Source organism: Odontesthes bonariensis, chromosome 5, assembly GCF_027942865.1.
Source record: "Odontesthes bonariensis isolate fOdoBon6 chromosome 5, fOdoBon6.hap1, whole genome shotgun sequence".
NCBI lineage: Eukaryota > Metazoa > Chordata > Actinopteri > Atheriniformes > Atherinopsidae > Odontesthes > Odontesthes bonariensis.
In genome coordinates this window covers 31,599,295-31,626,608 of record NC_134510.1, presented here as the reverse complement: position 1 = coordinate 31,626,608, position 27,314 = coordinate 31,599,295, and the positions used below count along the sequence as shown (strand labels likewise).

The window sequence follows — 27,314 nt, the reverse complement described above, 5'->3', positions numbered from 1 at the left end:
AAACAACCATAAAGATCTGTCATAATAACACATATCTATCAAGCTTAAGAGCATTTGATAAAACTTCTCGAGTTCTGTTTTTTTCTGAGAGCAGGTCCTCAAACACATACCAGTCAAACAAGAACTGGTCATTTGCTGAACTGCAGCTATAGAATCAGTAAATGGAGAAGATAATTATCAGATTTCTAGCTGTGAAATGCAAACATTCAAACATACTGGCTCTAAAGTTAAGATAACTAAAATAAATACTAGAAAACTAACGACCTATCCAGGGTGTACCTTCCTGAGTCATATTTTAACAACCTGTTCAAAATATTTCTCTCTCAAATATCAGCATTATTTGGTAGGTGTTTTGATCAGACATGTTTACCATAAATGCAGTGAGTTTAACAATCCTAAACTCACTGCATTTATGATGAGCAAACATACTTCTATACTTCAGCTTCCTGAAGTTATCCTGTCACAACCTCATCACAGGCTCTTTAGTCGCAGGGGCTGCAGAACAATGGATCTTTGCACAGTGGGTGGATCCTCCTCTGTTTTCTTCTGTATTTTGTTTTTAAGATCTGATTAGCAATGTCATTCTTTGTTTATGAGTCTTCACCTGTACTACAAAGCACTAATATGACCCAACTATATAAATCTGTCTACAGGACATATGCAATTAAAATCTCTTCTACAGCGCTAGTACTTATAAAGCCAGTGGATGAAATAAACTGACGTTCAAGACCAACTGACCCATAAAAACACGAATGATAGTCATGGAAGTCAATCATAATCTCACACTTTCCAAAAATTTTAAAATCTCCTCAGCCCCAACTTGCATTGGTAAACACACTCCCCTTCTTAGGAAGAATTACAGAGTCCCCGCCGATTGGAACAAAGATTTTAAAGTTGGTTTTATTCCCAAATTGATCGTGTCTCTCTGTAATCTATCTGATACAGTTTCATCTGTTATGTTACACCCACATTTAGGTGGCAGGTTGACATTTGTAAGTTGACATGGTGAGAACAAACTATTTTTGTTGTGCATTATTCTGTCATTAAAAAGGAAGTCTTGCAGTTGAGAATTACCAGAACACGCTGAATGACGCTTTCAATGACACATTGGTATAAGGGAGTTTTTTACACTCTATTTCAAAAGTTGAAGAAAGGAACGGAGAAATTGTTTATGCATGAGTGCTAAGCCACAGGAGGGACAAAAAAGACAGCTATAAGTGGGGAAGTTGATTTGGTTGTATGACACAGAGTAAAAGTAATATTTAACATTTTGGGTTAAATAATGGCAAACTTTCTCCAACATGCACATTGTTTGCATTGTATCCTCTTACATATGGTGAAAGAATTCCCACGAAACAGAAAAAACACTGTGTATGGTATGAAATATATTTATATATATGTCATGCAAATGAGTCTCTGCCAAAAGCAGAAGTTTTTATTTCACAAGTCTAATAGAAGGATGTGTCTCAGAGGAAATAACCACTTCTCTGAAATGGTGCTCTGTTGCTCTATTACTGTGGTACTATTGTCTACAAGAGTGATAAAACTAATCAGTTAGTCTATTGCAATGGCGGAGGAGGGAGAGGTTCACTATGCTTCTGTTGTATTTAAAACTAAACAAGCCAAACCAAAAGGTAAGATGTGTTTTTTCTCATGTTCTCCTTGATAATAGTATAATAAGAAGGAATAACTTAGAGCTGACCAATAGAGTATTTTTGCTTCGGTCGTGTTGATTGTAGTGAATGGATCGGTATAAAGGGCGAAATATCTACAAAAGCGAAAATTGCGGATACAAGTTTAAGCTGTGAAGAACAATTGTGTCTTTAAAATTTTCACCTTCAAAACAAAAGTCTTTTAGCAACTGTCATCCTTCAGAAAACCCAGTTTCAGCTTAATTTAGCTGAATCCAAAATGATGGAAACTTTGAAGAAGGGATGTAGCCAAGTATTGTTGATGACAAGCTGAAATGAATAAAGAAAAAGGGCTTTAGAATGACAGATGGTTATCTTGACAAGACCAAAGTTATCTGCCTTCACTGTCGAGGTGGATTGCGTAATCACCAGAGTATATCAAGTCTGTGTTTTGTAGAGCAGCTGGCACAAAGAATGAACACCAACTGTGTAATGAAAAACACAGACTTTTGTCAATGTTTTAATGTCAAGCAAAAAGACATTTCTCTGTGACACAAGTTGAACTATATCTCATTATTCTCAAATTCTTACAGATAGGACAGAGGAGGAGACTGTGTATGATGAAGTCAAAGTGCGCAATGAAAAAACCGAAAAAAGTTCCGACCCAAATGGTAAGTCGTAAAAAAAACAAATAAACAGAAAATCATAAGTGAAAGTTAAAGTTGTCTGCCTTTGCTGTCAGGGAGAGTATGTCAAGTCTTAACTATCACTTGCTCGCAAAGCACACAGCTGATAAGGAGATCCCCACTTTCACCAAAGGCAGACCAGGCTGAGTAGTTTGCAGTGGAAACATCCGGAAAACTTTACAAACTTTGAACAGCGATAGCTGAATGGGTGGCTACAGCTTGCAGGCTGATCAAAGTAAGAATATTCTGAACAGTATTTGTCAGGGCAATTTGTTTTGGATTGTTGCAAGAATAATTTTGAAATGCATTTGCATAAAGCAAACGTATTTATCTGGCTCTGGTTTGATGAGAGTATAAAAAGCATATCCTTTTAAGATGCCTGTGTAGCGTTACCGGGTATTTATATACCTATTAAATATATGTAGCGCCCCCTACCATAGACTATGTAGCGGCAGCGCCCCCCCGCAGTAGACTACGCCACCCCTTGATTAACACTCTTAGATCAAGGGGAACTCTGTCAGAAACCCACACGACAAGGATATTTAGAGAAGTATAAAAATACACCTTTTTATTAAATTACTCATCAAAAATACTTTTTTCCATAGGAAGTGTTTCACAGGAGAACAAAATTAAACAGACAAACATGGGGGGATGACACCCACAATGCAGCAGCTAGCAGCAGGCACACACACACCTCGTACCCTCCACAAAATTAACTCAAGAGAACAGCAGCTGAACTGCGCACAGATTCTGATGCTGAAAAGAAAAAACAAAAACCAAATGAAACATTACCGAACTGATACAACACTTTAATCCCCCCGTTTAAAACACAAGATCATACCAAATTGTCAATAAAACTTCACTATGAAGTTGATTAATCACACCTTTGCATAATTACCAACACCCCCCCCCGGTGGTGGTAACACCCAATGAGAAAACCAGGGTAATCAAAACACCACACTGTTTCTGACATCATTTAAAACATACCTGTGGCTATATTTCATTGGACACACAAGTGTTGGGAAGGCTCCATAGGCAACCCCACTACTCAGGCCGACACTGGTTACGCAGAGAGAGAGAGAAAGAGAGAGCAAGAGAGCAAGAAAGCATTATACTGCTGAACGTTCAAGCCTACAAACGAGAAAGCATGGCAGCAACCAAAACGGCAGCATACCTTACCGCACCCCATACAGATGCCCAAGCAGACGTGCCAAACACAAGCAATTTTATAATGAATAATGCCGCAAGCGTAGGGAAAGAGGCTCCCGCTACTTCTCCCTAGACCAACCAAACAATACCATTTAATGCTCAGCAATGTACCCATCAAAGGCTGTCCCCGGTAAAAAAAAAAAAGGAAGATAAACTGCAGCATACCTTATTGTGAAACACGCCACGCCAACGCCGCCAGCCACCCAGCTAACACAGGAGGATGTTACCTGCCCAAGGACCCCAGGTGCCCTATCTAGATGCCAGCCCTTAATTGCGGACCAATCACGTTCGTGTTTGTGTTCTGACAATGCATACCCCGGAAGCGGTTGGAAGACAACCAACAAAAAAAAATAATAAAAAGGAAAAACAAATGATCGAACCACTCCGCCCTCAATCCCACACGCTACATTCAACCCCCTCTGATTGAATCGGCGGCCCGACGATCACAGCTTACTCTTCCTCCAGGTTGCCCTCCTCTTGTGGACCACCCTCTCCACCGGCTACGACACATCTCCGCGGGAGATGGTGGGGATTGGAATGACAGCCTGCTGTGACTCGGGTTGTACGCCGCAAGGGCAAGGGCGCATCTTCCAGTGGGCCAGGCACCTCATCTGGGGGCAGGGCTTGTGCTTGATCCGCTCCAGTGCAAGACATGGGCTCGTGGACTCCCAGGGCTTCCCCTTCTCCGAGGGCCGGGGGTCTGATCGGAACTGGGTGCTCTTGGCCTCCCCCCTCACTGTACAGAACCACCATACCATCAATTGGGTCTGCGTCTGTGGGAGAAGGGCTCCTTCCCACGCGCTGGCCTTTGGTCTGCGCCATGGGTCGGATGTGCCCATCTGGTTCCGACTGCCACCCATCCGGTACGGCCCTTAACTCAGTCCGATGGACCTGCCGGCAGGATCCCCCGCCCAATGGAGCCACGGTGTACACAGTTCCTGCACTCCGTAGCACCTGGAAAGTGTTGGCATGCCAGTGGTCCTGGATCTTATTCCGGCCCTGAACATGATTACGCAGAAGTACCAGCTGGCCCTCTCGAAACCCGGCATCGTTCACTTGGTCGTTATGGCCCTGATTCCGCCTCCGCGCCTGGTCGGCAGCCCGTTGCCTGACATGTTCTTGGGTCAAATGTACGCTCTGCTGATGCTTTTGGATCCACTCCTCCAGGTTGTCATGCTCATGAGATGCACGGTTGTTCCCGAGAAGGAAGTCCACGGGCAGTCTGGGGTGCTGGCCAAACATTAGGAAGTATGGCGAGTGTCCAGTGGTCTGGTGCGGGGTGGTGTTGTAGGCGTAAGTGAGCTGGGGCAGGTGCTGGGGCCACCGGCGCTTCTCTGCCACTGGTAATGTGCGTAACAGGTCATGTAATGTCCTGTTGAACCGTTCGCACTGGCCATTTCCTTGGGGGTGGTACGGAGTCGTCCTGCTTTTCTGAATACTGTACATTTGGCAGAGCTGCTTGATCACAAGGCTCTCAAAGTTCCGCCCTTGGTCGGAGTGTATCCGCGCTGGCGGGCCGAATCTATGAAACCACTGCTGCACCAGGATACGGGCAACGGTGGTCGCTTTCTGATCGTGGGTCGGGATGGCCTGCGCGTACTTTGTGAAGACGTCAGTAAGGACAAGCACACTCTCTCTGCCATCGCTTGCCGGGTCTAGGGAAGTGAAGTCCATGGCAAGGATTTCATTTGGCCTACTCGCTTGTAGTGTGCCCCAGTAGGCCCGCACCTTCGGTAGTACTGCCTTCCCCAGCACGCATCTCTGACACCTCTGGCACCATTGCTCCACATCTTGAGCCATGTTCGGCCAAAAGCAGCGGGCTCGCAGGAGTTGAAGGGTCCTTTCTGCTCCTTGGTGACCCTGGTCGTCATGCACACTTCGCAGCACCTCCTCCTTCAGGCATTGGGGCAGCAGCAGTTGGAGCACCTGCGGACCACCACTCGAGGCCTGAACAAAGCGGTACATCACTCCTTCTCGCTCCACCAGCCGGTCCCACTGACGGAGAAGACTTCGACTGGCTTGTGGCAGTGACTCACGTTCTTCAGTACACGGCCACTGCCCCTGTTGATGGTGCAACCGGACAGGACCAATGACTGGATCAGTCTCCTGCAGTCTCTGAAGATCTTGAGGCATGCGCCCTGGCAAGGCAGTAACCTCTTCACAGTGGCCCTCCAGAGCCGAAAGCTGGCATCTCTCAGTCAAGGAACCCAGTTCTGGTACCGCAGTACCAAGGGCGAACCGCTCCAAGTACTGCCTGGACAGGGCGTCGGCATTCTGATTGCACCGCCCTGGGCGGTACTTGAGGACAAAGTCGAAAGAGGCAAGTTGTGAGGCCCATCGTTGCTCGAGTGCACCCAGTTTCGCCGTCTGGAGATGACTAAGGGGATTGTTATCAGTAAAGATGGTGAACTGGTTCCCAAGCAGGTATTCTCGGAACTTCTCTGTTACTGCCCACTTTACTGCCAGGAGTTCCAACTTCATGGAGCTGTAGTTTTCCATGTTCCTCTCTGTCGGCTTGAGCCCACGGCTGGCGAACGCCACTGGCCGGACCTTTCCCTCTTGCTCCTGCGACAAGATGGCCCCAAGCCCACCATGGCTAGCGTCCACTTCCAGAATGAAGGGCTTCTGGAAGTCAGCATAGGCCAACACAGGGGCAGAGGTCAGTTTCTTCTTCAGGGACTGAAAGGCAGTCTCACAAGCGTCATCCCACGCCTTGCCCAGAGGGGTAGGTGGAGTCTTCCCTTTCCGCCGAGGCCCACTGAGCTTGCCCACCAGCTGGTGTAAGGGGGCTGCAAGTTTGGCAAAGCCCTCCACGAACCGGCGATAATAACTCGCAAAGCCCAGGAAAGACCGGAGCTCTGCGAGGTGGCCTGGACGCCTCCACTCCTTCACCACTTCAATTTTTGACGGATCAGTGTATACCCCCTCAGCAGAGACGACATGTCCCAGGTAGCTCACCTCACGTTGGAAGAATTTGCATTTGGATAGCTTAGCCTTCAGTCCTTGCTCCTCCAGCCTCCTGAACACCTCTTCCAGCCGTTCGAGGTGTTGTTCGACCGAGGAGGAAAATATGATGACATCATCCAAATACAGGAGAACAGATTGGTAGCGACAGTCCCCAAATATACGCTCCATGAGGCGCTGGAAGGTACCGGGTGCATTGCAGAGGCCGAATGCCATCCTATTGAACTCAAAAAGGCCGAATGGTGTGCAAAAGGCGGTTTTATACTTGTCCTTCTCTGCCATTGGGACTTGATGGTAACCGCTTGCAAGGTCTAATGTGGAAAACCACTTGGCCCCTGACAATGCATCCAGCGACTCCTCTATCCTTGGGAGGGGGTAGGCATCACGCCAAGTCTTGGAGTTTAACTGGCGATAATCAACGCAAAGCCTAAGACTGCCGTCCTTCTTAGTTACAAGGACAATGGGGGAAGAATAAGGGCTGGCGCTCTCCCTAATTACCTGGCTGTCCAGGAGCTGTTGCCATAATACATAAGATTTAGCACATCCAAAAACCTCTTTTAAGACTGTAACAATTTCTACAGGGTCTTCTCTAGTTGCCGTAGATCGATATTTGATTTCATTTCGGGCTTCACCCTCAAGGTGATCATACAAAAACATGGCTTTTTCATAAGTGGACATGTGTCTTGCCCGAATGCAGCCCTCTGCCTCCTCGACCCATTCTTCCACCGATAAAGAGGCACCTGCAGGAGTACCAGAGAATTTCGGACAACGTCTCTCTCTGGGAATGTACAATATCTGGTCCCGCTGCCCAGATGGAGGAGCATCACCTCTAGCACTTGACAGTCTTTGATTTTCCACTTGAAGCTGATCCAGGCGATCGCGTAGCTCCTGGAGCTCCGTCATCTTCTAGTCAGCTGCTGTTCTCTACACCCACACACAAACACACGCTGCTGCACCAAAAACAAACCAAAAAGGGACTCTAATGCAACACTTCACAGGAATTTGCATCCTGCCGACAACGCCAAAATGTAGCGCCCCCTACCATAGACTATGTAGCGGCAGCGCCCCCCCGCAGTAGACTATGCCACCCCTTGATTAACACTCTTAGATCAAGGGGAACTCTGTCAGAAACCCACACGACAAGGATATTTAGAGAAGTATAAAAATACACCTTTTTATTAAATTACTCATCAAAAATACTTTTTTCCATAGGAAGTGTTTCACAGGAGAACAAAATTAAACAGACAAACATGGGGGGATGACACCCACAATGCAGCAGCTAGCAGCAGGCACACACACACCTCGTACCCTCCACAAAATTAACTCAAGAGAACAGCAGCTGAACTGCGCACAGATTCTGATGCTGAAAAGAAAAAACAAAAACCAAATGAAACATTACCGAACTGATACAACACTTTAATCCCCCCGTTTAAAACACAAGATCATACCAAATTGTCAATAAAACTTCACTATGAAGTTGATTAATCACACCTTTGCATAATTACCAACACCCCCCCCGGTGGTGGTAACACCCAATGAGAAAACCAGGGTAATCAAAACACCACACTGTTTCTGACATCATTTAAAACATACCTGTGGCTATATTTCATTGGACACACAAGTGTTGGGAAGGCTCCATAGGCAACCCCACTACTCAGGCCGACACTGGTTACGCAGAGAGAGAGAGAAAGAGAGAGCAAGAGAGCAAGAAAGCATTATACTGCTGAACGTTCAAGCCTACAAACGAGAAAGCATGGCAGCAACCAAAACGGCAGCATACCTTACCGCGCCCCATACAGATGCCCAAGCAGACGTGCCAAACGCAAGCAATTTTATAATGAATAATGCCGCAAGCGTAGGGAAAGAGGCTCCCGCTACTTCTCCCTAGACCAACCAAACAATACCATTTAATGCTCAGCAATGTACCCATCAAAGGCTGTCCCCGGTAAAAAAAAAAAGGAAGATAAACTGCAGCATACTTTATTGTGAAACACGCCACGCCAACGCCGCCAGCCACCCAGCTAACACAGGAGGATGTTACCTGCCCAAGGACCCCAGGTGCCCTATCTAGATGCCAGCCCTTAATTGCGGACCAATCACGTTCGTGTTTGTGTTCTGACAATGCATACCCCGGAAGCGGTTGGAATACAACCAACAAAAAAAAATAATAAAAAGGAAAAACAAATGATCGAACCACTCCGCCCTCAATCCCACACGCTACATATAAGGATTTATGAGATGTTCTTACAGTCTCAAATAAACCTTACCTCGAATTCAGGGCACCACCTACCTAGGTTTTGACTTAATTTAAGTCACAGTCAGGTAGGAAAACTGTTTGAAATCTTACGATCCTGGTGTTAAATTAATCATTCAATTAATATTCAATTAATATTCAGTCTCATATCTCGCTACTTTCGTGAAGTTCTCGTTTGGTTGGACAGACATTACGTAAAGAAAGCATACGACACAATCTGTGATTATAACATATATATATAGATATATGAGCTGTTTATTACAATGATATGATCTTAGACATGAACCTTTAAACAAACAGAAGATGCATTGAATATGGGTGATTATATAAAAACACTTAGTGAATATAAAATAAAATATGGGGAATGGAGAGATACTGGATTTATTCAAATAGTTTGGGTTGGCTGACTATTTGAAGCTAAATACTGACATTTCGGATTAATGTATCATTCTGTGAAAGCCTCGAGACATCCATCAAACCCACTTTAAGGTGAAAACGGGTCGGTCTTACTGTGCTGAAGTTCTGTTTAGTCGGTTCGGACCACGGCAGCGGCCACGCGGGTCCGAGGGGATTTCTCTTCCGCTCTCTGGGCCTTCCTGGCTGTGGTGGCTGACTTTTTAGCTTCTCAGTTACTTCTTTTCACCGGGAAACGGCAACGATGGTGCCGAGGGCTGTGGTTAGATGATCGAATCTTCTGAGTGTCAGTGGGTCCGTTGCTTCTCTGATGAAGTGAACTTAAGTTCACAGAAGATTAATAAAAGGTTGCTTGGAGTTGGCTTCTTGGTAGGAAAAGGTGATGATGGCGTGAAACAGCGGAGGTTAGGACGTGCGACGTAGAAGGACGTGGATGGCGAGGGACGAACAAAAACACGTAAAACGTGCATCTTCAGAGTATTTCAATCTGTTTCTTTGTTCGGGTCTTTCTTTCTCGTCTCCGGGGTCTCACTGGGTTCTGGAGGGTCTCCTCCGGTCGTCCGCTGCATCGTTATCCACACGTCCTTCCGCTCTCTCCTGAGATTATGGGAAAACTCCCAAACTCCGGCGAGCTCTTCTCTTCTGCTTAAACCATCTCTAAAAGTCTCTGAGCAGCTGTTCTCTGCTCAAATCTCCTTCTGAAACTCTGGGTTGGAACCCTTCTGGAACAAGAGGCAAGAAGCAAGAGAGCAGACGCCTGAAGCGAGCCAGCAAACGAGAGAACTAGAGAGAGACAGAGAGCCCGAGAGAGTGTGTTTTCCGCGGGTTCCGGGTTTTGACACTCGGAGGCGGGGCTTACACTACTTTTTCAGCCAATGACATGCTTGAACTGTGTGCATGTCTGTGTAAGGTGATCTGTGCTATATGGGGATTTCTGGATTTAGACAAAGAAAACTCTTATTTCTCCATTACTCCCATCTCATGGAACATTTGTCTCGGTGATTCTGAAAACACCACATCTTGTTAAGATATGCAGATTAAAGATATAACATGGACTTGTAATATAAAGACATCAAAATAACACACATGATAAAGACAATTATGACTTTCAAAATTCAGATGAATATCTATGAAATGTTAATTTTCTGTGTTAACAATGGGGACACTAAACAAATACCAAATAGATACTGAAGGGACATGTTAGAAGTTAATAGTTGCCTATATTGTCCATTTTACTGAGTCCTCTGGGATTTAAATGTTCAACTAATCAACACTGCAGACCACTAGGGGGCAATGTGGTTCCATCAGGCAGGTTGGGCATTTTCCAACAAGTTTGTTTCTTTGTCAATATTTAAGCCAGAATCGTACAAATTGTCTCTATATGCGTCTTGTGATCAAGCTGGAAACCTGAAAGAAATTGTACACGGTTATCAAACACATTTAATATAGTTTTAAGATTCGACTAAAAGTGAGTCTTATGAAGTCTTCTCAGTTTGTATGTAGCCATCTGGTCGGTTTGCTGGTGAAAAGGGGTGTTAAAGTGTCAATTTTCGAGTTATGGTCTAGATAAGATAGTAAGTGTCCCACTTTTCCAAGAGTGAGTTCTTTGTTCGTTAGAGTCTATCCCAATTTTTATTGCAGGCGTCTGTTGCGAGTTCGACTCCCAAAAGCTCTTAAGGCTCTGCAGTTTCTGTCTCTTTTTCCTTTGTGGAAAGAAAATGAAGATCTGGTTTATATCCACATACGTAAACATCCCCCACAGGAATGTTGGTTTTGTCAAAGTTTGAAAAACTCTTAATCCACACGGCACTGTGACTGCTACACCTGTGTTCCACCTCGCACCCAATGACAGCTGGGCTAGGCTCCAGCCCCCCTGCGACCCTGAATTATATTAAATGGGCATAAAAAATGGTTGGATGGATGAATAGATAGATATGTAAGCATATGTATAGATAAATACCAACTATGTAGATTTAAAGAAGAACTTAAAGACTTAAAGAAACAGACTTTTGTCAATATCTTAATGTCAAGCAAAAATACATTTCACTGTGAAATAATTTTCTCATTTTTCTTGAATTCTTACAGGTAGGACGGAGGAGGAGACTGTGTATGATGAAGTCAAAGTGCGCAATGAAACAACTGAAAAAAACCTTGACTCAAATGGTAAGTCGTACAGACGGACAAAAAAACCATTAAACAGAAAAATCATAAGTGAAAACATTTCCGTCTTAAACAGCTATCTGTGCTGCGATCATGAAAGGAAACTAGTTTATTGAATTTGACATTTCCCAGGTTTTATATGTATATATATTTATATCTATAAATATACACAGAACGAGAGGGAGAGGGAGAAAAAGAGAGACACGGATATAGATAAATATAGACTTTATTGATCCAGCAGAAGAGGAATTTACACATTACAGCTGCAGTATGGTTATCAAAACGAAGTTTGAATATCTACAGAGAAGATATGAAGTCTAAAAAGAGGGTTGGGGTTATAGTATACAGCAGCTATTCATTAGTTACATCTTCACTAAAGTTCAACTCCACACGGTTTCTTACAATATCTATAATATCCTGATGTAAAATCTAAAATGATGACTTGATTCAGGCAGGTTATTGCACATGTGACTGCACATTACAGAATGTTAATGAAACAGGAGGTTACACAGAGGAAATACATTTAGGTATGAAGAAAAACATTTATACAGTATAGTGGATGGTAAAATGTGGGTTATAGAAGGATTAACGAATGATGAGATGATGGGCAGGAATAGGTTTTAAAAAACATTGTTGTGTACACATGAATGTTCATACTTCCGTGAAATTCTGGCTTTTGAAAATAAGTGTGTGACGACTGATGTACTTAAAAAAAGATGCAGGAAACGGTTTAAGCTTTGTGCTACGCTGGTGTAAAAACTTCTGCTGTCATGTTCCCTTTTGGGTTGTGGGTGCAACAGTCTGCTGAACTTAATTCAAGGGAGGATAACTGTTGTAAATTATGAAGTTTAGCTTTGCTCACAATGATCAAATTTGCAAATATTACAGATGAAGCTGTGGAACTTTATTTAAATGTGAATTGTTACTCATGTACTGGCTCATTTGGAACTAATGTGTCAGATGAATTGCATGCTGAGTGATTGTGAAGGGGCTGATTCAACATTCAAGGCCTCATGGGATGAAGGCATGTAAAATCGTCTCTAAAAGTCAAGAAAACTGATATTTAAGAAGCATTTTTCAGTCAAATAAATCAAAACACTCATGTAGAATTTGTTCTTAGCCTTTACATTCTGGAACAGATGTTGTGTAAAAGGTTCACTTTGCTTGTTTTTAATACCGCAGGAAACCTGGTCATGATTGTGGATAATGTTGGAGGTATGCATGCATGCAATTTATTATGTAGAACACACTGGCACAAAGCATTTCTGAGGTGCAAGTTTCCTTTTTTTCTTTTTTACAATGTAGCAAATGAACATTCAGTACGAATGGTTGTGGGTTGAGGTTGTGTGTATGTGTATGTGTTTTGAAATGCACTGAAAAGTTTGACTTAAGATGATGTGAGACTTGAGAAGCCCTGGGAAAAAAGATTTGCTTTTGCATTTGTTTCTTCTTCTTTTTTTAATTTTTTTCAATTGATAATGTGTTCAAAATACACTCTTGTGAATGCCGACATTAATTGAAGATGCTGGGGAAAAAGGGTAACTGTGGGTTCCTCCAACATTTCATGAGCTCAGACTTCTAAAGTCACATATGTGCATGTGTTTAACCTCAGCAGGACTCTTGGCAGACAAGGAAACTGAAAAGAGGAGTCATCTCTATCAGTGGTCGCGTTGCTGCTTTGGGACTGTTTGTGTCATTTTGCTGTTGGGCATCATAGGTGTCTGTGTCTACCGTGAGTATGAAAACAGGCATCAATTCACAATAAATTCAGAAGAAATATCCGTATTAATTTCCTCTGTGACATCATTCACTGTAATGGCACTTTGACTCACCTTCTATTTGTTTCTTCTTGGAAGTTTCTAAGTTTGTCAAGAGCAAACTTAGAAAGTGGACCCATAAACTGATGAAGCAATATGTGCAGAGATCAAATAATTCAGGTTCTCAGTTGTACTTTTTTGACATGTTCAGTACAGTATGCCAGTTCAATGTATATTTTACAATTAATTAGGCCAACTGTGATGCAAAATGCATGCAGTAAATCTTTGGCTTGAAATAAAATCCTCAACAATTTTACTATTAATTCCTGTTTTAGTGATTTTAACTTAAATCTAGAGTGCACAGCTGTTATTTTGATTTTAAAACATCCAAATTTTCTGAATGAAACAACATATTCGGGCCTGAGGGCCACACATAGACAGTGGATGTTAAAACATCTTGATAAATAAACTAACTAATGGTGCATTTGAGGCATTTTTGAGGGATTTCAGTTGGCTGGAAAGAACGAGGTAGAACAGATAGAAAAAAGCTTTATTGTGGTGATCTGCCAAACACATAATAGAAAAAACCCACATTGTATTATCACCATCCATTAAGAAAATTTAAGCAAATCACCATTAAGCAAAATTTTCTTTTTGCAGTTACATTCATTCATGAGAGTGAGAGCCAGTTAAAATCCAACCAGACTGCTCTGCTGGCTGAAAATTCCAACCTGACCAAACTCAACAACAAACTAACATCTGACAACGAAAACTTGACGAGGAACCATAACGATCTGACAGTCCGGATGAACAACCTGACACAAGCCTATGATGTCTTAGAAAACAAGATCACGAACCTGACTGCAGAAAACAAGAACCTTTCAAAGCAAAACCAGGAGCTGGAGGCTGACAGGAAAAACCTGACAGAACAAGTACAAAACACGGAGGCTAAGCAGGTTGAGTTCAACGTCAGTCGAGCTCAGTGGAGCATTGATGCCTACTGTCCAAAAGAAAATAACGGTATGTTAAGATCCCAATATATTTATGTCCAAATACAGACAATAGCAATATCATTATGCAATGAAATGTTTATTTATTGATCCTTGTTGTTTCAGCAAGAACATGTAAGCAATGTGAGGGAGGCTGGTTACTCATAACAAGCAGCTGCTATGCAGTAAATGACGCTCAGCCTGATAAAAGGAGAAGCTGGGAAGGAGCTCGAGAAGACTGCAGAGGAAAGGGTTCAGATCTGGTTGTTGTGGGTGATAATCCTGAAAAGGTAACAAAATAACTGAACTCACAGGCAATATGAAATGAAAATATATATTTTGATTATCTGAACACACACTGACTAATTTCATCACAGTGTCTACATTCGAGCAACATTTAAATATCTCAGATAACTTCCTCCCTGTTTTCCTCAGACATCTGTTAACGGAAAGATTTGGACGACCTCTGGATTCTGGATCGGCCTGAAAGCAGAAAATGGGAAATGGAAGTGGGTCGATGGAAGTGATTTGGCTGACAAGTAAGAGACACAACATTCTTATCACTTTGAATAACAAAAACGATCAGGCTTGATCTAACAAAGTTTTCTTCAGCTCCTGGATGACACAAGAGCCCCAGGATGGTCGATGTGTAATACTTGTCAAAGGCGAAGGATGGAAATCGGTGAGCTGTGATGAAAAGCAGCAATGGATCTGTGAGAAGGCAGCTTTATCTGTTTAAATCCTGCTGTTACACTGAAGTAAAAAACTTGCATTTCACTTTTTCTAAAAAAAAATGTTCATAGTTTTATTTATCTTCTACATCATCAAAAGAAAGTGCTGATTTAAGCAGTTATATGAGGATGTGTCTGTGAAAAAGACATTCAAATGTTTTCTCCAAATGTAATTAGATATGAAAACTATACTCAACTATTATATTATTATTTGTTTTTGTTTGTCCTGCAGTTCTTATATTTGTTGCTGCTTTTTGACCAGCAGAGGGCGCTGTATGAGTTTTGATAAAATGCTACAATGACTGTCGAAATAAATATTTGATGTAAGAAAATATTTTCCTGTTACGCTGCAACTGATGTTAAACCTCTGCTTTGTAGAAAATGCACGTTTCTGTCTGTTGTAAGTAATCAAAACATTGTCACATTGTTGATTTCTTTTTTTTTTTATAAAGTCAGTAACGGTCGTTAATTAGTACCAGCAGCTCCAAAAAAGAAACCAGTGAGTGAGTGTGTGTTTAACAAAAAGCAATAATATCTATTAAAAGGAGCTTCAGTATTCTTAGTTAGCCTATCTTTATTTCATTTTTCTTCACTGAGCAGATAAGATCAGAGGACATAGTCATTGTACTCCAGGAGACTTCTGATTTTAAATGTGAGTTGGATCTTTCTGTGCAGACTTCATTTCAGAGTGTTTGAGTTCTGACTCCACACACATCTGTCAAGTTTGAAACTGATAAACTCCACACTTAGTGTTAAAAAAGATCCTCATGTTCTGTCAGTTTCAGTCAAATACTGCCTGATAGATTATAAATGCGGGATGCATTTTGATGTATAACACTGACAACACTTTAGGTAAAAACTTAATTTACCACAGTCTGTTGTGTGAGAATTATTTGGTTCAGCTCAATAAATTTGGAATCATTCTGCAAATAAAGGCTGATTTACTGCAGATACTCAATTTTTTTAAAAAATCTGGAAAAAGTTTGAGAGAGTGCAAGATTGTTGTGGTGTTGGAGTACCTCAAGAGGAAAATGTAACAGGGAAACTGAGGGAATGTTTAAAGCCATTTAAACCCTCATTCTGCTGCTCATGTAGACAAGCACACATACAGTTCACATGTCAGAACGCATACAATAATTACATTATATACAATCGTAATTATTGTATATATATGTTTTGAAATATTGCATTACATATAAACATGTATTATTCCTAGTAACAGTAGACCCTGTTTCGTTGCTTTTCCTTCAACAGCCCAAAAAGCTGTTCAGAAAATGATTACAGAAATGATTATATTCACCATTATTGTTCCTATGCTGTATTAGTCACAGAAGCTTTAGTTTATTCCCATAGTATAAATCCATGCAGGTCATGAAGGTTAAAGAAGTTTCTCTGCTTGTACGTTAATCCTGTGACACATCTGTCCATCTGTTTATACGTCCATCCATTGATAAATTCCATGCGTATTCAAAATCTAGTTTGTTTGTCAGTCTCAATAGAAAGATGTTTTATTATTTGATTTTGACTATCGAGCTGAAAGATGAGCTGCAGCAGTGAGATGAAAGATTCCTCCTGTGAACAGTGACCATGAACAGAGTTGGTTGTTCATGTTTTCATGTAATACAAACAGGGCTTTTAGTTTAAGAAGAAAAATGTAATTCTTATCATTGCTTTTTAAAACTGTTCTGTGAACATAAACACCCACAGATATCGAGACAGGAACAAGTCTATCTATCAGGGAGGTCAATTTTGGGTTTTACAAAGAGGAACTTCATGTTCGTTCGAAGGGGTTTCAGTCTTTCAGCGCCGTTACTGTAAATGAAAAGAAGATGATGAGAACATCCATGAAGATCAAACCTGAGTATTAACCCTTTAAGGTTCTTCTCTGGTGTGTTGTAGAGAATGTAGAGTATAGTTTCAGTGGCTAAAACGTATTTCATAAGACTTTTGTGGTGATAAACCTGCCTTTTAAATATTTAAACTTCTTTTTTTATTGTCTCTTGACATTTCCATCCATCCATCGTCTACAATTATTTTATTCAATTTAAGGTTTGGGTCGGAAGCTGTAGCCTGTTCCAGCTGCCAACAATCCATCGCAGGGCCAGCACAGACAATCATGCACACTCAATTCTAGCTTCAAATTTGGATCACCAATGAACCAAACATGCATATTTTTGCACTTTGAGCAGAAGCCGGACTACCCAGAGAGAAGCCACACATGCACGGAAGAACATGCAGCAGACTGCTGCTGTTTGGCCTGCAGATGGTGCTGCATTTCCCTTGACAAAGTGGTTCCAGGGCTGTTGTCTGAATTCTGGTGTAAAGAGCATGCACATACAGAGGGGAAAGTTTATCTTATTATATTATGGATTTAGTATCAAACGCATGTTTCAGTCTGTTAAAATGAAGAAAAAGTTAGCATACTGTTGTTGTTGTTTTTACCTTTCTAGGTAAATTCAGGTTGAAATACATCAACCTGATATGGAACTAAAGGAAGTCCGAGCTCAGTATATTTAACCTGTCAGTCAAACTATCAACAGAGCATCAGATAAGGACATGATGTTAATTCTGAGAGGGAAGTGGGGAAGAATGACTGTCTAACAAGGCTTCAGTTCTTTTCATTGGTGTTCAATAGAATCCTGATAAAGTCAAAACTAAATTAGGTCCTGAGCTGTAAAACGAGATAAATGGTCACACTGTCATCTCATTGCAGGATGGTCCTGGTGTTCTACTGTCTGCAGAGTTTACATGTTCACCTGTTTCCAGGAGTTTCTGGTGTGGTTCAGGTGAATGTTTCTTTGGGTTTTGACCTTCTATGAACTGTCAGATCTGTCAAGATGAAGCCTCACCATCATGATTCTAAACAGACAGATTGAAATGGGAATGTTCACATTGTTTGCTTTAAAAGGACACAGTCAGGCTTTATATATGGGTCTTTAGTCACAAATTAAAAAAAAATGTTGATGGAAAATGTTACCATCAGTTGATGAAAGCTGAAGTGCAGCAGCCTGATAAGATGCAGGCACATGGTGTGAGTTCAAACCGTTGAGGGAAGATTTCTCAAAAACTTAGAATTCGATTCTAGTCAAAGTCAAACTGTCTAAACTTCTGAACAGAAAACAAAAAGCACATAAAAACACATACATGTGTGTGGTTTTCAAAGTTGGAGAATTACACACTTTGAGGAAATCCAAATGTTTATTCTCCATGTGATTAAGAACATTTATCAGTCAGAAAGCCTGAACTGATGAGTGAAAAATTCAGACAAATTTCTCTCTTTGATCTCCCTGCAGATTACATAGAAAAGCATGCCATGGGATCCAAACCTGGCCATGTCACTAACCCTAACCTTGTGCTTTTTACTCGTAACCATTAGTGGGTGGAAGAAAACAAAAAAAAAGGAACTTGGAGAACATCGTACCGATTGGGATGAGAACTGGCAACCTCGTACATGAAGGTCAGAAGGTTTAACACCATCCACCAGCCCTCATTACACCGCCAGTATTAACGTTGGCACATCAGCTGTGCTGCAGGAGCTGTTACAAAGATGAGAACTGATGGGAAAAATGTCTCTGTTGTACATTTTGAGGAGCAATGAATGCATTTTACAGTCTGTCATGAGATCGTGTCGCAGCACAGAACCTGGATGAAATGCAATTACTGTCAGGAATTTATCAACTTTATTTAAAATATAATATATGGAGGTTGGTAGCCTAAAGTGACCTCGAAGGGGGATAAACCTGTGGCAGCTGAGATGTGGATATTGTGGGCATATTCCACCCATGGTAAAAGTTTACTCCAATCAGAGGGACTGTCGGATGTGAGACAGCGGAGCATAGATTCGAGTTCTTGATTTAATCGTTCAACTTGGCCATTAGACTGTGGATGGTATCCGGAGGTCAGGGAAACTCGGGCGTTCAGAACAAGACAAAGCTGCTTCCAGACCTGTGATGTGAATTGTGGGCCCCGGTCAGAAAGAATCTCTACTGGAATGCCATGAAGTCGGAAGACGTGTTTAACAAGCAGTTGGGCGGTCTGGAAGGCGGAGGGGAGTTTCTTGAGGGGAATGAGATGGCAGGCTTTAGAGAAACGGTCAATGATGGTTAAAATGGTGTTCATACCCTGAGAAGGTGGAAGTCCGGTGACAAAGTCTATGGCGATGTGGGACCAAGGCCGCTTGGGGATGGTTAAGGGCTGAAGTAGACCAGCAGGGGGGCGATGAGACGGTTTATTTCTGGCACATATGGAACAGGCAGAGACGTATTCCTTGACGTCTTTATGTAGTGAGGGCCACCAAAATCTACGGGACAGGAGGGCTGTGGTTCGGCTGGATCCAGGATGGGCTGAGAACTTTGAACAATGGTACCAGTTGATGAGTCGAGAGCGAACAGAGGTAGGTACATAATTCCTGTCGGGGGGGGGGGCGCTCGCGGGACCTGGTTCCTCTAATTGGGCCTGTCGGACTAAATCCTCAATCTCCCAGGTGAGGGCGCCCACAGTACAAGTTGGGGGAAGAATACGTGCCGGGACCTTGTCAGAACTATCGGGAGAGAACTGTCGAGATAGAGCATCTGGTTTAGTGTTTTTAGAACCTGGGCGGAAGGTGATGGAAAGGTTGAACCGAGAAAAGAACAGTGACCAACGGGATTGGCGAGAGTTTAAGCGTTTGGCTGTTTGTAGATAAGAGAGGTTTTTATGGTCTGTCCAAACTAAGACCGGGTGTTCAGCGCCCTCTAGCCAGTGCCGCCACTCTTCAAGTGCCAGTTTGATTGCTAAGAGTTCACGGTCTCCAACATCATAGTTTCCTTCCGCGGGGCAAAGTCTATGGGAGAAAAAGGCACAGGGGTGTAATTTTCCATCCGAGTTGGACCTTTGGGACAGGACAGCTCCAACCCCTGTGTCAGAGGCATCCACCTCCAGGATGAATTGTCGATGTGGGTCAGGCTGTGCAAGGATGGGTGCATTTGCAAACTTGAGTTTTAGCTCGGAAAAAGCAGTGTCAGCCTCCGGAGTCCAAGAAAAGGACACATTGGTGGACGTGAGGGCAGTCAGTGGAGCTACAGTCTGACTATAATTCTTAATAAAATGACGGTAAAAATGTGCATATCCCAGAAATCTTTGTAATTGCTTTCTTGACTCAGGAATGGGCCACTTCAGGACAGCTTTAACTTTCTCGGGGTCAGATCGAACCTGTCCGCTCTCAAGTATATATCCAAGGAAAGATACTGAGGATCTGTGGAACTCGCATTTTTCCGCTTTGACAAAAGAGAGTATAAGGAACACTTTTACTCAAAAAAAAGATTTATGGGGGGTAATAAAGTGTGATTTATGACAGGTGACCTTTTGACCTCTGTATGTCCTGTCACATCAAAGGGTTAGCGATAACAAGTGGTCGGTGGTGGGGGTTAGGGGTGGGTGTTAGGGCGTTCAATATGTTTGAGTAGTAACAGTATTGACAATCAAATCAAATTTATTTGCATAACACATTTCGTGTACAAAACAATTAATAAAATAAAATAAAATGAAATAAAATAAAATAAAATAAATTAAAATAAAATAAAAGCAAATCAAGTCAAGTCTTTTGTTGTCAGATACACAGAACAACAGAGTCGGGCACTGAAATTCTTAGGACAGGACAGCGTACAGCGATTACCATAACAACACATAAAATGCCGTAACATGACATGACATAACACTAACAATAAATAGGCAATATAGATACTTTAAAATATACATTTTACGTTAATTACTAGTGCTATACTGAACATATAATACACATAATAGCCTATGCTAATCTAAGATCTATACTAACCTTGAAACCCAAGATAAAAATACAATATTGTGTAATATTGCATGTTGTAGTGCAAACAGCAGTGGAGGTAGGCATGTGTAGTGTCGAGTGTAAGAAGCATTAAAATATATAAAAAGAATATAAAGAGAAACAAATAAAATCATTTAAATGAATTTAAAAACAAGCAACTGTCCAGATAAATTAAAAGATATCGTGCAGATTCCACACATAGACACATGAGAACAGAAATGTTTTTAACCTGGATTTAAAAATGTCTCCATTTGGTGAGAGTTTAATCTCCACTGGCAGTTTGTTCCACTTGTTTGCAGCATCACAGCTAAATGCTTCTTCTTAGTGTTTTATAAATAAAAAGGTTTATTGGTTAATAGGAACGGTCTAAGTTTAAGTAGGTAAACTGTCAAGATTTAAAATGTATGTAGACAGGCTGTAGATGGTTTACATGCTAATATGTTAAAGTTTACACAAAACTGTCAGACGATTCAAATGGCATTGTGGCAAATCAAGGAGTGAGTTTCCACAGCAGGGGTCCACGGGAACCTGTCAAAATGGGTGGTTCAGTGTTAGTCATGAATACCCTATTTCTCTCAGTTCAAGTAAACAAGGTGAATAATCACTAATCATCCCTAGGAAAACAGTGAACATTGTCAGGAAAACATTGTTAACGCAAACAGACTACGGTATTCCTTCAAATTTCAATTTACCAATGACATACAAAGTGATTTGATAAAAGAACAATTATAGCTACTTACAGATCTGATCAGTGATGCGCAGGTAAGTTGTCAGTTAGGAAGGGTCACAGTGTTTCCTTTACACTTCAGCATTCTTTTCTCTTCATTGTGTGTGTGTTGTGAAAGATTGCAGGCGTCGCATGTCTAAGAGACAAGACAACCACAGGTGGGAAAAGTCTTATGCAAACATACCTGAAGATATAGAAACATTCAGTTGAATAAGACCATGAAAGTGTGCCTGCTCTTCTTTTTCTTTATTCATTTTTTAACGTCCAGCTAATTATGAGATATTGGTTCATATGAGATAAGGAACATAGTGAGAAAAAACAAACAACAACAAAAAAAAACAAAAAAAAAAACAATTCACTGATATGACAGAACAATGTGATAATTTCACCCCGTTTCTTACAGAAACAAAGTAATTATGTAAAAATGTCAAAAAAAAAAAAAAAAAAAAGATTATTCAAGAAGAGCTGTTAATGTAATCTCACACCAACAGTATATCTGCATCCGCACCGGACAAGAATAACTCAATAAACTGGCTTATGTTACCCCTCATACTTTATATTACTTTGCTGCTAAAAGATTTATTTATCTTCAGTTGAGCAGTGTAAAGAACATTCACGCAACATTTAATTAGCTATATTCAATATGATCTGCTGTATTAATTGCAATTCATTATTAATAAAGGTAATCACACATGGCCAAAGACAATCAACTAAGTTTTCAGGAGTGCTGACAGTTTTCTATGCGTTAAATCTCAGTGAAACTTCAACTGAGAACAAATACTAAACCAGACAGATTTGTCAGCCTTCTTCAGGTAGGCTACTTCTAAATAGGAGTCTGCACACCTAAGGTTCTCAGCTGTCACCCTGAGAACTACCAACGTCTGATTCTATCTTTTATTCTGAGATCTCGTGAATTTCCAGTTAAACATTTATATCAGATATGTGTAACAGATAGTTAGATGTACAAGTCAATATCCACCATTTCCTGAAAAAATATAGGCAACTTTTCGCATGTGTTTTCCTACTATATGGTAATGATGATATAGTAATATTTTACTACATTATTCTGTTTTATTGTTGCTTTCCTGTTCCCTGATCATTATAGATGATGATAAAAGGACAAAAAGAAAAAAAAAAAAAAAGTTTTAAAAAACAAGTTCATAATCACTCAATTCCAATATTTCCTGAACATAATGAGATTCAAAATGGATGCCACCTGATAACGTCATAATATGCAAATTAGATCAATAATTTCATGCCCCACATAAACTATGGATCATGGGCAACATTTTTCTAATGTACAGTAGGCATCTATCTTTAACCCCCTTTCAGCCACCAGCTTTTGAAATATTAATGTCAAAATCCAGTATTTTCAAAAAACAATCTTGGCGCCTAAAGGGTTAATATTGCAACATTCCAAAATAATGGACCTGAATCCGACTTAACGTCTGATTGTAGTATTAGGAGATAACCTAAGTGTACTTAAGATGTTAACCAGCAAACAAGGCCCGAGTTCATTCAGCCTTAAAGACTTCAGACTCTGCTTAATCCATCCTTCATTTGAAATCAAAACACGATAACCTCAACTGAGATGACTTTGATGTAAGATTCAAACATGGAGAGTTGTTCGATTTGGTGAGTAAATACTGGAACAAGTGATCATGCAAAGAAAATATACTGATCTCCTGGAGACTCAGAATTAAATATAATAAAAAAATGATCAAAGTCTAATCTTTCTTGAATTGTTTAAAACATTGGTTACTGCTTCAGCTCCGTTTTGTGTTTTTATGATAGTTTATGCCCCACGAAAGAATTGATTAAGCTGAAATTAAAACTCCATGCTTTAGTTTTGCATAAAGACCTTATAAATGTACACTTTATGCCCACCAAACTCTTGTATGCTCTTAGATTTTACATGAATGTAACCTTAAAACCAATACTAATATTATTCTTAAGCTTGATTTGTAAAATATTTTGAACATGAACAACTTTTCTTGATCTTATGTGCTGGTAATTTGTAGGTCTTAAATCAACTTAAGCTGAAGGCGCTAGCCAAATTCTTTAACCCCATTTCCCCACCTTGGTTTATTTAAGACAACTATGTATTTATCTTAGACAGAATACCGGCACACAACCGGTTCTAGTCTGGAATAGCTACTGTAGTGGATTTTTTTTTTTTTTTTTTTTTTTTTAAATCAAGTGAGTAAGAAGACTACTCAGATAATAACAAGACAAAATCCAGATTTTGTCTTTCCTTATATTTATTCAAAGGCAGAATATAGCATCAAAGAACAAATAAGGCTCCTCTGTTCTATTTCTAAGATAAGATAGGTGTCTCTTTATAACCCCCTAGAGTTAATCTCCCCAGAAAGTATCAACCATAAACCCCTCCCTCTGTCTTCCCTCACTGACCACTGAAGACAGGCAACACAGGCCACTCTGTAAAATCAATATTAAAGGTGATATTTAAAAAGCGAAACGTTATTTCATTTAACTAAAAGAGGGCAGGAGGGTTAAATTAACCACACAATATTAAATATTCTGCATCTAATGATTAATTTCTCACATCTTTGAATTACTACTCGTGCAAACATTTCATGACACAGAAAATGTATCCTAAATTGTATATCCAACCAACATGAAAATTCCATTCACTGTAGGTGAAGGCAGCAATAACCAGTGTTTCAATCTTATTCTACTTTTTATTACCATTACCATTATTTTATAACCAAAGACAAACTATGCCTTTCAACAAATTTAAAAACTAGACTGGATACAAATTAGCACGTTCACCAAATGCAGTCTAAAACAGCAATCAAAGAGATGATAGATTCATTTCATAAGTTGGGTATAGGGAGACTTTCCAATAAAGAATATCAATTTGCTATCTGGAGGGAGCAACAATGGATATAAATCAGTTAATTTACGTGTTGAGGGTCGACTAAGATAAAAGAATCCTAGTTTACCCCTGTTGTTCTTAGTATCTGACTATCCCACACCTGGACTCAAAATAGTGTCACATGATGTGGAAAGTTTGAAATGCAATGAAATTACACACAAACTGTTAGACTGGTATTCAGCATCTGAGTCAATGTCCCACAGTTAAACCAAAGAGTGGCAGCGTTCATTCTGCAGAGGTCACCAGCCCATCACAGGGCCACCCAGAGACAAATAGGACAAAAAAACGTTCACGCTCACTTATTGCATTAATTCATTTTCTTTGCATTTATTGATCTCTATAATCTTTTAAGCAACTGATGTGTATGGTTGATATTTTAGAAAAATCTGCTCTCCATACTCTACTGGAGTATTATTTTTTCTCCTACTTTTACTTCAGTACATATTTTCAACGAGTTTAGTACTTTTACTCCGATACATTTTTATGTGCTGCATCGTTACTCGTTATTATAAACACACACACACACACACACACACACACACACACACACACACACGCACACACACACACACACACACACACACACGCACACACACACACACACACAAACGTACATTCATTCATGCACAAACACACCCACACGCATACAAACACGCAAATATGCATATAAAAGCACACACAGAGAGACACACAAGCATGCACACAGTTTAAGAAGGGGAAAAGTTGTAGAGAAAAAAAAAGCACAAGCAGGAAAGAGAGGGGGAGGATGCTTTAAATGGAGAGGGGACATGCTTGATCTGTTTGTTCACAAAGAGTTAAGCCCAATGTTTTCAGGTGTTCTAGTCACTTTTTGTTTTTACATGGCATTTGTATTTGTGTGTATTTGTATGTGGCCTACTGGCCTTGAGATTTTTTTTAACAAGTTGAAAGAAAATGACAAGGATGAAAAGAAAATGTGTAATGTGTGAAGTGATGGGAGATGCTTTAAAGGGGGAAGGGGCATACATGCCAATACATATTCTTTTATTCAAAAGAGTTAAGCTCAATGTTTTAAGGTGCTCTTGTACATTCCGCTGTACTGCTGTTACAGCCAAACATTTTGAATAATATAAACAATTTGATTTTCAAACTTTTGACCGATTTCTTTAATAACTACACTACACAATGCTTTTACTTTCAATGCTTGAGTAGTAATTTTAAAAATAAACTACTTGCAATACTTAAGTACAAAACATGTTTAATACTCTAATACCTCCACTTAAGTACGGTGCTTATAGATGATGATAAAAAGACAAAAAGAAAAAAAAAGTTTTAAAAAAAACAAGTTCATAATCACTCAATTCCAATATTTCCTGAACATAATGAGATTCAAAATGGATGCCACCTGATTACGTCATAATATGCAAATTAGATCAATAATTTCATGCCCCACATAAACTATGGATCATGGGCAACATTTTTCTAATGTACAGTAGGCATCTATCTTTAACCCCCTTTCAGCCACCAGCTTTTTGAAATATTAATGTCAAAATCCAGTATTAAAAAAAAATAAATAAATAAATCTTGGTCCCTAAAGGCTTAATATTGCAACATTCCAAAATAATGGACCTGAATCCGACTTAAAGAGCACTTCTACTTCTACTCAAGTCTGAATCGTTTGTACTTTATACATGAATGGTTCTAACACTATTCTTTTCCTGAAATAGTTGAAAAGATCGATTCAAATGACTAGTTATTTAGGAAGCTGCAGTTTGGGGTGCTGTTAAACTTTTACAGCGTACTTTTATCGCCCAGCAAAAACATCTAGCGTGTTTCATGAATGATGGACTGACTCTGCGTCAGTACTATTAGCCTAAGCTGCGTTAGAGCGCAAAGGTGATCCGTTTAAATGTCAAATGCTATCTTCATGTAGCCTGCACCTTTAACTGAACATTGTCAACTACATCTACACTAACCCAGTTATCAAAAAGCCCAGGTTTCTTTACACTGTTTCTTGGTAGTCAGTCAAGATCAGCTGTAAATCATCCCCACACAGAGCCATAGTAACACAGCAGCTGGGCAGTTAAAGAAATCTACCCGCAGTCCAGGAGGCTGGAGCCGGTTTGGAAGATACATTTATTACTACCCAGCAAAACAGTCAGGAGACCATCTTATGTAGGCTGCACTTAATATAGAGGAATTACAATGATATGTTTAAAGAAAGAAAAAAATAATAATACCAACCGATCATCCGGTCAGGTCTGTAGGTAGTTTAGGGGCCCGCACAGTTTTAGATCGAAAATGTGTGGAGAGAGAGCCACCGGGACAGCACTCTGCACATCCGTGGCACTGCATGCGGGGACAATTTGACCAGGCCTCGGTCGGACATCAGAGACCCCTCCCACCCCCACCCCCCTTCAGTCACGGAAGATTTTACTCTACTCCCCCAAAGGTAAGAGGTTCAACGGCACCAAAAACAGCAACAGCAGCTTCATCAACCGCGCTAAAATATGAAATGATGAGGTTACCGGAGAATCCCCTGGTGAAGCTGCTTAACTGATATTTTAGGCTCCAGCCCGCCCGCGACCCGATCGACGGATTCAGCGGTATAGATAATGGACGGATGGACACTCGACACTACACATGGCTACCTCCACTGCTGTTTGCACTACAACATGCAATATTACACAATATTGTATTTTTATCTTGGGTTTCCAGGTTAGTATAGATCTTAGATTAGCATAGGCTATTATGTGTATTATATGTTCAGTATAGCACTAGTAATTAACGTAAAATGTATATTTTAAAGTATCTATATTACCTATTTATTGTTAGTGTTATGTCATATCATGTTACGGCATTTTATGTGTTGTTATGGTAATCGCTGTACGCTGTCCTGTCCTAAGAATTTCAGTGCCCGACTCTGTTGTTCTGTGTATCTGACAACAAAAGACTTGACTTGATTTGCTTTTATTTTATTTTATGAATTGTTTTGTACACGAAATGTGTTATACAAATAAATTTGATTTGATTGTCAATACTGTTACTACTCAAACATATTGAACCCCCTAACACCCACCCCTAACCCCCACC

At 40.6% G+C, this 27,314-nt stretch overlaps 1 protein-coding gene across 5 annotated transcripts; it reads left to right on the top strand.

Moving 5' to 3' along the window:
- Positions 1-1,456: 1,456 nt before the first annotated feature.
- On the top strand, positions 1,457-16,249 carry LOC142380857 (uncharacterized). 5 transcript variants are annotated; one of them, XM_075466799.1, is made up of 9 exons: positions 1,457-1,634; positions 2,225-2,302; positions 11,244-11,321; positions 12,501-12,533; positions 12,931-13,050; positions 13,916-14,095; positions 14,191-14,354; positions 14,500-14,603; positions 14,677-16,249. In XM_075466799.1, the coding sequence occupies exons 1-9, from the start codon at positions 1,568-1,570 to the stop codon at positions 14,801-14,803; spliced, it is 951 nt and encodes a 316-aa protein (XP_075322914.1). In that variant the 5' UTR covers positions 1,457-1,567; the 3' UTR covers positions 14,804-16,249. The 5 variants fall into 5 exon arrangements, with proteins under 5 accessions (XP_075322914.1, XP_075322909.1, XP_075322913.1 ...); XM_075466794.1 differs by having other exon boundaries at positions 13,736-14,095; positions 14,677-16,248; XM_075466798.1 differs by lacking the exon at positions 2,225-2,302 and having other exon boundaries at positions 13,736-14,095; positions 14,677-16,248.
- Positions 16,250-27,314: the final 11,065 nt, after the last annotated feature.

Excerpts from the sequence above, each read along its gene's own strand:
- LOC142380857 (XM_075466794.1), top strand. The coding sequence starts at position 1,568 with ATGGCGGAGGAGGGAGAGGTTCACTATGCTTCTGTTGTATTTAAAACT. Across the intron at positions 2,303-11,243 it reads AAAAAGTTCCGACCCAAATG|GTAGGACGGAGGAGGAGACT; the intron begins GTAAGTCGTAAA and ends GAATTCTTACAG. Across the intron at positions 14,355-14,499 it reads TGGGTGATAATCCTGAAAAG|ACATCTGTTAACGGAAAGAT; the intron begins GTAACAAAATAA and ends TGTTTTCCTCAG.